The sequence below is a fragment of the Mastigoproctus giganteus genome, chromosome 9 (assembly GCF_048544385.1).
Source record: "Mastigoproctus giganteus isolate SK-2022 chromosome 9, ASM4854438v1, whole genome shotgun sequence".
NCBI classification, from domain to species: domain Eukaryota; kingdom Metazoa; phylum Arthropoda; class Arachnida; order Uropygi; family Thelyphonidae; genus Mastigoproctus; species Mastigoproctus giganteus.
This window is the reverse complement of record NC_143583.1, coordinates 170,845,692-170,860,672: the sequence shown is the minus strand read 5'-3', so window position 1 is coordinate 170,860,672 and position 14,981 is coordinate 170,845,692. Positions and strand designations below refer to the sequence as shown.

At 37.7% G+C, this 14,981-nt stretch overlaps 1 protein-coding gene across 4 annotated transcripts in view; it reads left to right on the top strand.

The window, feature by feature from the left end:
* Nucleotides 1-14,981, top strand: part of LRR (capping protein regulator and myosin 1 linker 1 leucine rich repeat protein) — a 1,021,987-nt gene that overhangs the window by 679,225 nt on the left and 327,781 nt on the right. For 2 of the 4 annotated variants that reach the window (XM_090381858.1, XM_090381856.1), the window contains exon 27: nucleotides 4,575-4,592. The exons of the other annotated variants lie outside the window; for them this stretch is intronic. In XM_090381858.1, coding sequence (XP_090237984.1) covers nucleotides 4,575-4,592 — 18 coding nt within the window. The remainder of the gene's footprint in view (nucleotides 1-4,574; nucleotides 4,593-14,981) is intronic. 4 annotated transcript variants of the gene reach the window in all.

The window sequence follows — 14,981 nt, the reverse complement described above, 5'->3', positions numbered from 1 at the left end:
ATGGACTTCGTCAAGGACTCAGGAAATTCTAACCCATGGGGACTCCTTTATAAAATATCCAGGGGGAAGACATACACCCCAGATGTCTTTGGCTCGGTACAGCTTCGCGAACAGGAAACCATAACCTGGCACGATTCGATCAGTGCCATAATTGATGAACTTTTCCTCACAGATGATCCAATGGAAGACCAACCTGAACATGCAGATATCAGCAGAAGAAATTCACTCTACACATCAACCTCACCTGATAAACCTTTTACATCCCAAGAACTGGAGACGGCAATGAACAGAATCAACCTGAATAAATGCCCTGGCATTAATTTTGAGTATGCATTCATACAAAGGGTGTTCAAACTGAAACCAGAGCACCTACTTCTCCTTTTTAATTGCTGCCTTAGAGAATCTCTCTTCCCTGAGCTCTGGAAAGTTGCTCTTCTCCGACTCATTCCAAAGCCTAACAACCACCAACAGAACCTCGGGCGCTCTGCCCCCATTGCTCTCTTACCCAACCTTGGTAAAATTCTGGAACGACTCATAGCGATAAAAATTGTAAGCATATTTCAAGACAAATGACTTATCTCTCCTTCGCAATATAGATTCATACAAGGTCGCTCCTGTGAGGATGCACTCTCAGAAATAATACTCCGTCTGGAAACCTCCAAGGCCAAGTACGAACTGACCATCTTTATAGACTTTGAGGGGGCCTTTGACCGGGTATGGTGGGAGAGTGCTCTGCTGATTGCCCACCACAAGTCTACTGGTTAATCAGGAACTACTTCACCAACAGAACTGTTACAGTACAGGCAGGACATAGGCAACTAACACGACCAATTTGCAGAGGATGCCCACAGGGCTCTGCATTGGGTCCCCTAATCTGGAACCTAGTTCTTCAGGACTGGCTTCGCCGCAGCTTCGACAATACCAAGATCATTGTATTCACAGACGATCTCACCATCATCTTCTCGGACTGCTCTCGGCAAGCCCTAGAGACCACAGCAAACCACATTCTTGACGACTTTGCCGACTGGACTCAAACCAATAAGCTCCAAATCAATCCAACAAAAACCAATATGATGATCTTTGGAGCCAAACTCGACCTTCGAAGGCATCCCCAAGTTAAAATCCATGGCATGCAGTTACCTCTTGTGACCCAAACCCCAAGTCTTAGGGGTCATCCTTGACCATGGACTTCCTTTCCTCCCTCACCTTCAGAATCTCAACATAAAAGTAAGAAACTTCTCAGCTTCAATAGTCAGGATCTCCAGGAGTGACTGGGGGCTCTCCAAGCGCACAATACTCCTTTACTACAAGGCGGTGTTCCTCCCCATAGTCACGTTCGCTGCAGGGGCGTGGTTGCACCAGGCAATTAAGTGTAAAATTAAAGAGAAACTGCACTCTGTCCAACAGGGACTTCTCCTGGCCACCCATCGGATCTGCAAAACTGTCTCCACAGCAGCAACACAAGTCATTGCAGGGGTTCTTCCACTGGACCTCTTTGTAGTGTATAGGGGACTACGCTACAGAATACGGAGGAGGATTCCTGCAGAAATTCTAGGCATCTGACTTAATTTAGACACGGACGTGAAAAGAGAGAAGCTGCGCTGCTATAATGAGCTAGTTCATATATGGCAGATGCGATGGGACACAACCAACAAGAGACTAGTCACGAAAAACTTCATACTGGATGTTATCTTTGCAATGGCAAAATCCGTTACAAAATGCTTTACTCTCACGATGGAAACCTCGTATCTAGTCACAGGACATGGTGCCTTCAATGAGAAATTGTTTCAATTTAGACTTTCAGAGTCAGAGCTTTGTTTCTGTGGAGCAAAGGAGAACTGGTCCCAACTACTCTTCAACTGTGCTATGTATAATGAATCCAGAGAAAAGCTGAGGAATAACATCAAGGGATTCTCTTCAACTGCAGTGGAACAGCTAATCCAAACAGCAAGTACTCTTGCAGCACTCCAGGCCTTTGCAAAAGAAGTTTTTGCTCAAAGGAAGAGGTTTATTCTGGGAGTGAATCCAGTTCTGCCCCAAATCAATCAAGTCTGAAGATAAAATTGGACAATAAGATTCGTTTCACCAAGAAGACCTGGACAATACTTAGAGTTTAAGTCTGTTTTTGATGTTATGGATGAGTTGCTAGTGTAAATTTTATGCGTTGTTGGGTTTTTTTTGTGTTTTTTTTTTATGTTTTTTTTTATTATTTTATATATTTTTTAAATTAATTTATATATTTTATGTTTTTACAATGTTGTATTTATTTATTTATTTTATGAAAGATGTAAGATACTCAGTTGAGAGTTGTTAGGCAGATTTGAACTTATGTTCTGGGTGCCACCTTTAGTTTTAATAAAAATAAATAAAATAATAATAATGATATTTTTAATTGTACATGAAAGTACTCTGTTATAATCTACTCATATAAAAACTCTTTGCACTATAACTTTATGATAAATTTACATGACATAATAGCATTAACAGTTTTTTCAGATGGTTTTCCACCTGACCTATTGACAGGACGAGGTAGTATTCTAAACGTATACTTTAATTAATGTGGTGTGTTAAAAATGTATTCCAGGAAAATACAAGTATATAAGTAATTTTAGTTTGATTGGTAGTAGATTATAAATTATAAAATCTTTTAAATAAATTATGAATTTTTCACAAATATAATTTGAGAATGTGATATCGGTGTTGTAGATTTGAGTCTTGATCAATAATAATAAGTTTGAACAATAATTCATCAATTTCCAAAAACATTCTTTCAATGTTGCCATTATATACCAGATAATTTTAGGATTTGCAAGTTCTGCTCTCAAAATATAAACGTAAAAAATAATAATAATAACAATAATAAATAAACAAAAAAAAAAAAAATAGTGACCAACAATTTAACACAAAACAAATATTTCTCTTTCAATGTAATATCATTCTTCTCTTTCAATTCATCTGAAATGAAATTTTTAAGAAAAGGAAATTGAATAAGTTTGCGTTAGCATAATATGCATATGCTAATGAAAACTTAAGTTTTCATATGCATAATATTTTTATGCATATTTTGTACTTCCTCCCAAATTGATGTACATTTAAAAAAAAAACATCAATTTTGTACATTTGAATTTATTGACAGGTTCAGCCCATTTTTCATACCTGTCAAATATTTTATCTTCAAATGATATAATTTCTTCACCCTGAATTAATTAAATCATATAAAATTAAAATTTTGCAGGTACTTATGGCAACAAATTTTTCTTCAATGCATAATTTAATCATTTCAGTTATGTGATACATGTAACCCATGACCTCTGTTATGCAATTTTCAGAACATTCAGTTTTTATTACTTGCTTATTGAATATGCCAAGCATATTCATTTTTGTCAATAGCTTGTTATACATTACATTTGAAGAACAAAGTTCTGGAAACTACAAAGTTTAACAAATTAGCAATGAAGAAAACTTTGCATTCTTGATCAAGGCAGTGGAGATTGCAAGGCAGATTACTGACACTCTCCACTCTGTGGAGAATTTTATAACCATATCATATATGACTATAAAATGCCTTTTATAGACATATATGATAGATCTAGTTTGAGATTGAAAAGAAAAGAATTCCTGCAAATAAGATGATAAAACTGCTGGTAAATCATTTCATTTAAAATTTTAGAAAATTGGAATGTTATGCTATATCATAATCACAATTAAAGCTTAGCTCATTGAAAAGGCCTCTGGAGTCAGGAACTCTGTAATTCATCTGTAATGCTACTAAATAGCACTGACTCGAATCTGTAAAATGTCTTTATTATGATAAAATAAAATAAAATATATATACGTACTGATTGTATAACTACATGTTAAAATATTAAAACAAAATAAAATAAATGTTGTATAACAAAAATAAAATATATAAAATTAAAAGCAATAAAAGTTGTTTAAAACCACTAATACAGGAGCTTTCAGCAGCAGCAGCAGCCGACTTCATCAGCTATAGTGATTGCAGGACGACCTACAATCTATATGTAGATTGTCACATATAGATTGTCGGTCATCCTGTAACCACTATAACTGATGAAGGCGGCCGCTGCTGCCGAAAGCTCCTGTATTAGTGGTTTTAAACAACTTTTATCGCTTTTAATTTTATATATTTTATTGAATTTTATTCTTGTTATACAATATTTATTTTATTTTGTTTTAATATTTTAACATAGTTATACAATCAGTACGTATGTATTATTTTATCATAATAAAGACATTTTACAGATGAATTAAAGCTTGGCTATTAAGAATTAGACAATTAAATTGAAATAATATTAATTATCAAAAATAAAATTCTTATTTAATATTTAAAATAAAATATAAGGAATGATCTCACTTTATTCAGAAATATGAAGATAATGTATCTTATGCTCTTTTTGTACAAGATATTTGATAAAAGAATTTGTGTTAAAGCATTTTAATGGACATTGTATTGTCAATGGTAAGTAGTAATAAAGTGTTGTTTTTGCACTTTAGACTTCATTGTCATTCTCATATATATAATTTTGTTTTCCCATTTATTATGCTGGCAATAGTTAGCATGGCTCAATCTTGTAAGTATTTAAACATACTAATTTAATAACATTGAAATTATTTATTTAATATCTGAGACTAATAAACTTATTTATTTTACTAATCTTTATGCATTATTCATGAATATTTGAATCCAGTGTATTTGGGAATATTATATATTAATAGCATTGAAAAAAAATTTCACACTTATTTGAGTCAAAAGTTATTCCTTGTATATTTGTATATCATAGCAGATTAAAGGAATTTTTTGTAAATATCTGAAAATTAGCAAATCGGGGGAAATAAAAAAATATATATATTGTAATATATTGAAAGTGTATAGGAAAAGGCTGTTACTATTGAATCTGTGGTATACATGAAATATATATATATATATATATATATTTTTTTTTCCCCTTGATTTCAAATGAAATTTAAAAATAGAAATTATGTTCTGATTTGTTCTGAAGTGGCAAAAATAGTGACACAAGTTTATTACAGTAAAAGTTTGACAAAACTTAAGTTTGACAAAATTAAGTTAAATTTAATTTAATTTTAACTTTATCCACAAAACTTAATTTTGACAAAAAACTGAGTTTTGCCAGGAAGAAAGAAGTGTCAGAAAGTAAGTTTTGTGACACATAATTTAGAGACAAAAATAGCAGACAGTCACTGATGAAGTGATACAGAATTCTATCGTGAACGTACGAACAGAAACGTATCAGTCTGTTCTTTTTGAGAAACACAAAGATTTTAATCTATGAAGAGTGAGAGAGAGAAGTGATTATATATATAATACTCTGCTCATAAAAAAAAAAAGCCTACATTTCCAAGTGTGGTTTCAGTAATTTTAGATTGCTTGCTAATTCCGTTTTCATTTAATGTATATTTATCTGTACACCCCTAGCTCAATTTGTATTTGTGTGCGCACACGCACTAAACTTGCTGTTGATGTTTGTATATCTCTCATTAGTAAGAGACACACAAAAATCAGATCAAGTCAAATCTAAAATAGTTTGCTAGCATTGGAAGATGACTCCATAGAGTGCAGCGTTGGATATATACTTCAACCTGTAAGCAAGAGATTTCTTCAAAGAATGTTCTGGCACCTAGTGTTGTTAATGCACCTATAACATGATAAGCCTAAAAAATGGAGTAGGCATCTTGAATAGGGAATGTATGCAGTAGCAAGTAAGAATGCCTCTCCATGTTCAACATCTTGAATATGTTTGTCCAAGATCTACTGTGACACATCTAATCTTCTCCAATCTTTCCTTCGAATTACTGTGATGGGACTCAGCCCTATTCAGTAGGTCTCTAATTACACTGTTTTTATGATTGTTGACTTGTGCCATGCTTTAATGCATATACTGTCCCTTGCATGTAGGTTTCCTATACACTCTGGTTTTTACTCTGAGACTATCCCTACAAACTAACACATCAGGAAAAGGGAAAGTATCATCTATTTCCAACTCCAAGGTAAACTAAATGTAAGAGGAAAGCCATTGAGCAAGATTAGAACATAGTCTTCTCCTTCCTTCTGTATAATGGGAAACATTAGGCCTAAATGTCAATTAATCAGTAAATCTATTAATTTTAATAAACTTTATTGTCAATTAAATTGTACTTTTAACTCTATATATATATATATATATATATATCATCATCAGCGATTTTCAATCCACTGCAGGATGAAGGCCTCTCCAGCAACTTTCCAGTTCCTTCTGTTTTGAGCACTGGCCATCCATTTACTACCCAAAAACTTATGAATTTCATCTATCCATCTCCGCCTTTGTCCTTCCAGGTTTTCTTCTAGCTCCTCTTGGGTACCATTCTGTTATTTTCTTATTCCAGCTGTCATCATGTCTTCGAGCTATGTGTCCTGCCCAAGACCATTTTAGTTCTTTAGTTTTGATAAGAATGTCCTTTACTTGAGTTTGCTGCCTAATCCACGTGTTTCTCTTCTTATCTAACAGTCTGATTCCCATTATAATTCGCTCCATTCTTCGCTGTGTAGTTCTCAGCTTCTCTTCCATTCTTTTGGTGAGTGCCCAAGTTTCACTTCCATAAGTCATGGTGGGGAGTATACATTGGTTCATTATTTTACGTTTCAGACAAACTGGGATATTGCCCTTCAGTATGTGACTATATTTCCTGAATGCTATCCATCCAAAATTTATTCTTCTCTTGACTTCCAGCCATTTATCATTATTACAGCTAATAACTTGTCCCAGATAAGTATATGACTCCACCTTTTCAATTACTGCTCTTCAATCATTATTTCCCTTTCCGTGGCATACTTGTTCATCATTACTTTTGTTTTAGCCATATTCATCTTTAGTCCAAAATCCTTACTAACTGTGCATAACTGATTAAGATTTTCCTCTAATTCTTTGGGATCGTGGCTTATAACCACAATGTCATCTGCAAATCGTAAATGGTTTAGGTACTCTCCGTTCACATTGACACCTTTCTGCAACCAGTCTAATCTTCTGAAAGCTTCCTCAAGGGCAGCAGTAAACAGCTTCGGAGATATTGTGTCTTCTTGTCGAACTCCTTTCTCGATTTTAAATTTGCTACTGTCTTTGTCTAGTCTAATAAAGGAGGTAGCACTCTCATATATTTTCTTCAAAATCATAATATGTGGGGTATCTATGCCTTGTCTTTCCAGTGCCCGAAACATTGCCTTATGCTGTATGGAGTCAAATGCCTTTTCATAATCCACAAATGCCAGGCATAATGGTGTTTTATATTTATTTGCTTTCTCCATTAGCTGTGATATTACGTGAAGGTGATCCATAGTTGAGAATCCTGTCCTAAAGCTAGCTTGCTCTTTTGGTTGATTCTCATCAAGCATTCTTTCTAATCTGTTAGTAATGACCCTTGTGAACAACTTGTAGATGTGGGATAACAAGCTAATTGGTCTATAATTTCCAATTTCTGATTTATATCCTTTCTTATGCAGCAAAACTATGATTGCATTATTCCACTGCTTAGGCGTCACACCTTTTCTAATGCACCTTGTGAAGAGCCTTGCCAGTTTTTGTGTTATGTCTCTTCCTCCCAATTTTAACAACTCTACAGTAACTTCATCTTCCCCCGGGGCTTTCCGATTCTTCATTTTCTTCAATGCATGTTCTACCTCATCAGGAAGAATATCTGGTATGTCGTATGTGTTGCTAGTTTGCAATCCATCTTCCCCACTGCTGGTATCATTCCCTCGCTCCTTGTATAATTCTCTATAGTAGTAGTCTTCTGCTATTTGAATTATGCCTTCTCTGCTGTTTATAAGTACACCATCGCTATTCTTCAGTTTCAGTATCATTTGTCTTTCTGTATTACTGTTCAAGGCTGTTGATTTAAATCCTTTGTTTTCCCTTAATGCTTGTTCTACTTTTCTTGTTTTAAATCTTCTTATGTCCTCTCTGAGTCTCTTTCTAATGACTTTGCATAACTCAGTATACTCAATTTTCTCCTTGTCACTGTTTTTCTTGCTCTTCATTTGTTGTCTTCGGTTCATTATGACAAGTGTTTCTTGACTAATTTTTTCTTCTTTGGATTTCTGGTTTCCTATAGGTTTCTTGGGCTTTATCACTTTCAGAAAGTTGTAATATTCCTCGTCGATATCTTGGTCCTCAGCAGTCTGCAGAAGCTCAAACTTGTTCTTAAGTTCCAGTACATGCTGCTTTTTCTCCTCCTCTGTTATCTCAAAGACCTTTGTATTATTTACTCGAGTCAGTTTTTTCCTTTCCTTTCCTACATCTATATCAAGTATACATCTTACCATTCTGTGATCACTTCCAACATTTACCTTATTCAGGACGGTAACATCATTCACAATATATCTTCTGTTAGTGAGGATGAAGTCGATTTCATTAGTTGTTAATCCATTTGGACTCTTCCATGAGGGTCCCATCAAGCTCTCAGCTGCCCACATCAATGCCAGAGCTTGCACTTGGGCATCGCGTGACACAGAGACACCCCCCCAAGGCACAATGCACTGGTCTCGAAGGAACTAGTAGTTGTTGGTGACTCTATTGTCAGGGAAACGGGGAACATGCATTGTAAAAAAGATAGGTGGAACAGGACCAGGGTATGTCTGCCAGGGGCAAAGGTTGATGACGTTGTAGAGCGAATATCATCTTTTAAGGGCACAAAAGGTGATATAGTTGTACACGTTGGCACTAATAATATTAAGAGTAGGAGACCGGCAGAATTACTTAACAAGTATAGGTCACTGTTGAACAAAAGCCGAGAATTAGGGTTCAATTTGAAAGTGTCTGCAATTCTGCCCAGACACGATAGGAGGGAGTATATGATGAGAGCCTTGTCGATCAATTCGGCCCTGGAAAGATTGTGCAAGGCTCAAGGGGTAGAATTTTTTTCAGCCTGGACTGTACTTGTTAAAAGGAGAGACTGCTTCTATAGGGATGGGATACAATTAAATAGAAAGGGTGCAAGAATATTTGCTGATGCTATCGAGGCAGTGTTAGCTGGGTGGGAAAACTGCTAGCTTGGGGGGAGACAAAGACCAATAGATTGACAGTAGCCACTGGCAGAGGTGAAAGAGATTCTTGCACTGCTTCTATTAGACTGAGCAGAAGCCTGAAAAACAAGATGCATGGTATTTCAGAGACTGCTGGGAGCCATTGCGGTACAAGTAAACACATGGGTTGTGTTAGGGTAGCTAAGAATAGAAACAGGTGCAGGTATACTTGCGTGTACACCAATGCTAGGAGTTTAGTAAATAAATTTAATGAATTTGACGTATTGCTCAAAACATCAAAGGCAGATATTGTTGGGATATCAGAGACGTGGTGTCACACAGATATAAGGGATGCAGAACTGCAATTTGGGGAGTACAACGTCTACAGAAAGGATAGACAGGATAGGAAGGGGGGAGGAGTTATGCTATTAGTTAAGAAACACATAAAAACCAAGGAAGTGAAGCCAGTCGACATCGCTGGATAGTGCAGTGTTGAGTCAGTTTGGTGTGACAAGCATTGGGAGATCAAAATTGAGAGTAGGAGTGTGCTATAGGCCTAATGACTCTGATGAGTATACTAAGGAACTGGACAGGGAAATAGAGTGGGCCAGTAAATCAGAGAGTCTTATAATGGGAGATTTTAATTTCCCAGATATTGACTGGAATTTGGGGGCTGGTTACTCACACACTAGCAGGGCTTTTGTGGATTTATTGGATGATTGTTTTCTACATCAGCATGTTCGGGAGGCAACTAGAGGGAGGAATATCATTGCAGTCAGATATGAAGTTTTCTGAGCAATGTAGACAGGCTGCTAGGGCAGGTCATGGGGTTTTGTCAATGATATATAGGAATTTTGCTAGCAGGGAAAAGGAGGTGATTGTCCCTCTGTATAAGGCAATGGTCAGGCCACGCCTTGAGTACTGCGTACAGGTCTGGAGGCCTCATTTTAGGAAGGATGTAGATTTGCTTGAGCGTGTACAGAGAAGAGCAACACAATTGGTGAGGGGAATGAAGGGATCCTCTTACCAAGAGAGGCTTAAGTTCTGCAAATTGCAGTGGCTGGAGACTAGGCACCTGCGTGGTGATCTGATTGAGGTCTATAAGGCCTTGAATTGGTTGAGCACGCTGAATTCTGACGGGATCCTCCCACTTGTTCAGAATACGAACCTACGGGGACATAAGTTCAAATTAAGAAAGGATAGATGTAGAATAGATGTGCGGAAATTTGCCTTTAGCCAGCGGGTGGTTAATTGCTGGAACAAACTTCCATCTGTCGTTGTGGAAGTTGATAGGTTAAATAAATTTAAGGAGGAACTGGACAGGCAATTGGAGGGTATGGTGTGATTTTTTTTTTTTTTTTTTGGCTGATGCTGCATAAGCTCCTACACTTGCTTTCTTGCATCAAGTGCCACTACTACTACTACTACTACTACTACTAATACTCTTGATTTGATTATCAGCAGTGATTCTTCATACATTAAGAATCTGCAGTAAATGAACCACTAGGTGGCAGTGATCACAGTGTGCTGAAGTGGGATTTACTCAAAGAGGTAACTACCATTAGGGGTAAAGGGAAGGGTTATTGCTTCCGTAAAGGCGACTACGATGGACTGAGACAGTATTTAAATTCTATACAGTGGGACCAACTGATGATGTTACCAACAGCAAATTCAAAATGGGAAGCATTCAAAGAACTTATCTTGGAAGCTACTAGGCTTTACATACCAACTAAGAAATATTGTTCAAGGTTTAGGCCAAAATGGATGTCAGATGAACTAATGAGGCATATGGCAGAGAAGAAAAATGCATGGGATACTTACAAATTAACACATGACACAGAAGCCTATGATAGATACAAGTTGATATGCAACCAAGTTACAAAGGAGGTTAGGCAGGCGAAGGCAGATTACGAGAAATCTTTGGCAAGGGATGCAAAGAAAAACAGCAAAGAGTTCTGTACTTATGTAAACTCTAGAAGGAAGGGGATGAATCAGATTGGTCCACTTGATATTGATGGGTCAACTGTTGATGATCCTGCTCAGGTAGCTAACAAACTAAATGAATATTTTGCATCGACATTCACACATCAGGAGTTATTCAGCAAGGGGAATGCCAGAGGTGTATTCAACTCTAGCAGTAAGCTATAGAATCTTGAAATAACTGGGAGTAAAGTGGAGGAGAAACTGTTGAAGATAAACACAAGAAATAAACACCTGGGGTGGATGGGATCTATCCAGTTATATTAAAGGAGGCAGCAAACGAAGTAAGCAAACCCTTAGCCATAATTATGAGAGCTTCCTTGTACTCATTGGAGGTACCCATAGACTGTAAATGTGCAAATGTGACCCCCAATTCACAAAGGAGGATCAAAGGCTGACACAAGTAATTATAGACCTGTGAGCTTAACTTCTGTTCCAGGAAAATTAATTAATGGAAAATTAATTATTCTTTACTCGGCCTTGTAATTGCATAAAAGTATCGGTAAAGGTTTCCACGTGTTTCAACTCCGCTACCGTTCGTAATTTTCCCGCCATTGTGATACAATAGTTGTATGCCGTACTAGATAGCGTTAGTTGAACTTCGTTAGCAGTTAAATTGTACGTTTAAATAAATAAATATAACGACTTAGATTACAAACGTAATATAATTAATTATATTTAACATAATTAATAACATAACATAATTAATTATAATTAATTAATAAATTAATAGAATCATGACTCAGACCAGAGCAGCAAAGCAAAAGGCTCAAGCTAATGGAAGCGCTGTGGCTCAGAGCAGAACTGAGGGGTGCAGTTGTCCTCTGACTCACAGCCTTATAAAATGCACTGTTTGCTTGATGTTTACAGAGCAATCGGGTACGGGACATGATACTGCCAAGGGGGATGTCTTTGTGTGTGCGCGATGCAAGGAGTGTATCGATATCAGGCAACAACTCGGCGTTCTTGTTGGCCTATATGAGAGCTTGAAGGACAGGGTGGATGCCCTCGAAGAAACTAAATTGAGATCCCATCAAGCTCTCAGCTGCCCACATCAACGCCAGAGCTTGCACTTGGACATCGCGTGACACAGAGACAACCCCCAACGCAGAATGCGCTGGTCCCGAAGGAACTAGTAGTTGTTGGTGACTCTATTGTCAGGGAAACGGGGAACATGCTTTGTAAAAAAGATAGGGGCAAAGGTTGATGACGTTGTAGAGCGAATATCATCTTTTAAGGGCACAAAAGGTGATATAGTTGTACACGTTGGCACTAATAATATTAAGAGTAGGAGACCGGCAGAATTACTTAACAAGTACAGGTCACTGTTGAACAAAAGCCGAGAATTAGGGTTCAATTTGAAAGTGTCTGCAATTCTGCCCAGACACGATAGGAGGGAGTATATGATGAGAGCCTTGTCGATCAATTCGGCCCTGGAAAGATTGTGCAAGGCTCAAGGGGTAGAATTTTTTTCAGCCTGGACTGTACTTGTTAACAGGAGAGATTGCTTCTACAGGGATGGGATACACTTAAATAGAAAGGGTGCAAGAATATTTGCTGATGCTATCGAGGCAGTGTTAGGTGGGTCGGAAAACTGCTAGCTTGGGGGGAGACAAAGCCCAATAGATTGACAGTAGCCACTGGCAGAGGTGAAAGAGATTCTTTCACTGCTTCAATTAGAATGAGCAGAAGCCTGAAAAACAAGATGCATGGTATTTCAGAGAATGCTGGGAGCCATTGCGGTACAAGTAAACACATGGGTTGTGTTAGGGTAGCTAAGAATAGAAACAGGTGCAGGAATACTTGCATGTACACCAATGCTAGGAGTTTAATAAATAAATTTGATGAATTTGAGGTATTGCTCAAAACATCAAAGGCAGATATTGTTGGGATATCAGAGACGTGGTGTCACAGATATAAGGGATGCAGAACTGCAATTTGGGGAGTACAACATCTACAGAAAGGATAGACAGGATAGGAAGGGGGGAGGGGTTATGCTATTAGTTAAGAAACACATAAAAACCAAGGAAGTGAAGCCAGTCGACATCGCTGGACAGTGCAGTGTTGAGTCAGTTAGGTGTGACATAAGCATTGGGAGATCAAAATTGAGAGTAGGAGTGTGCTATAGACCTAATGACTCTGATGAGTATAATAAGGAACTGTACAGGGAAATAGAGTGGGCCAGTAAATCAGAGAGTCTTATAATGGGGGATTTTAATTTCCCAGATATTGACTGGAATTTGGGGGCTGGTCACTCACACAGTAGCAAGGCTTTTGTGGATTTATTGGATGATTGTTTTCTACATCAGCATGTTCGGGAGGCAACTAGAGGGAGTAATACTCTTGATTTGATTATCAGCAGTGATTCTTCATGCATTAAGAATCTGCAGTAAATGAACCACTAGGTGGCAGTGATCACAGTGTGCTGAAGTGGGATTTACTGAAAGAGGTAACTACCATTAGGGGTAAAGGGAAGGGTTATTGCTTCCGTAAAGGCGACTACGATGGACTGAGACAGTATTTAAATTCTATACAGTGGGACCAACTGATGATGTTACCAACAGCAAATTCAAAATGGGAAGCATTCAAAGAACTTATCTTGGAAGCTACTAGGCTTTACATACCAACTAAGAAATATTGTTCAAGGTTTAGGCCAAAATGGATGTCAGATGAACTAATGAGGCATATGGCAGAGAAGAAAAATGCATGGGATACTTACAAATTAACACATGACACAGAAGCCTATGATAGATACAAGTTGATATGCAACCAAGTTACAAAGGAGGTTAGGCAGGCGAAGGCAGATTACGAGAAATCCTTGGCAAGGGATGCAAAGAAAAACAGCAAAGAGTTCTTTACTTATGTAAACTCTAGAAGGAAGGAGATGAATCAGATTGGTCCACTTGATATTGATGGGTCAACTGTTGATGATCCTGCTCAGGTAGCTAACAAACTAAATGAATATTTTGCATCGACATTCACACATGAGGACTTATTCAGCATTGGAATGCTAGAGGTGTATCCAACTCTAGCAGTAAGCTACAGAATCTTGAAATAACTGGGAGTAAAGTGGAGGAGAAACTGTTGAAGATAAACACAAGAAAGGCACCCGGGGTGGATGGGATCTATCCAGTTATATTAAAGGAGGCAGCAAAGGAAGTAAGCAAACCCTTAGCTATAATTATGAGAGCTTCCTTGGACTCAGGGGAGGTACCCATAGACTGGAAATGTGCAAATGTGACCCCAATTCACAAAGGAGGATCAAAGGCTGACACAAGTAATTATAGACCTGTGAGCTTAACTTCTGTTCCAGGAAAATTAATGGAGGCACTGGTTAAAGAAGCACTGCAGGATCATTTAGACAAGACTTCAGTTATAGCTCAGTCACAGCATGGTTTTGTTAAGGGGAAGTCTTGCCTGACCAACTTGATTGGATACTATGATGCAGTCACAAAAGAACTGGATGCAGGGAATAATGTTGATATTATATACTTGGATCTTAGAAAGGCTTTTGATACTGTTGCACATGGAAGACTGCTACACAAATTGGAGCAGTGTGACATTGGAGATAAATTGCTGCTATGGATAAAGGGGTGGTTGAGGGGGAGAAGACAGAGAGTGGTAATCAATGGACACTGCTCATCGTGGACTAATGTTATTAGTGGAGTCCCTCAGGGCTCAGTGTTGGGTCCATTATTGTTTTCTGTATTAATAAATGATATTGATGATGGTATATCAAGCTTAATGTCCAAGTTTGCAGATGATACAAAGGTTGGCAGGGTTGTCAAGGACACTACTGACAGGATCTGGAAAGGTTGAGCACATGGGCTGAGAGGTGGCAAATGAAGTTTAACATTGTCAAATGTAAAGTACTACACATGGGAAACAGCAACCCCAGAGCAACGTATCAATTCTGTGGTACTACACTGACAGTGGTAGAGAATGAAAGGGACTTGGGGGTGAT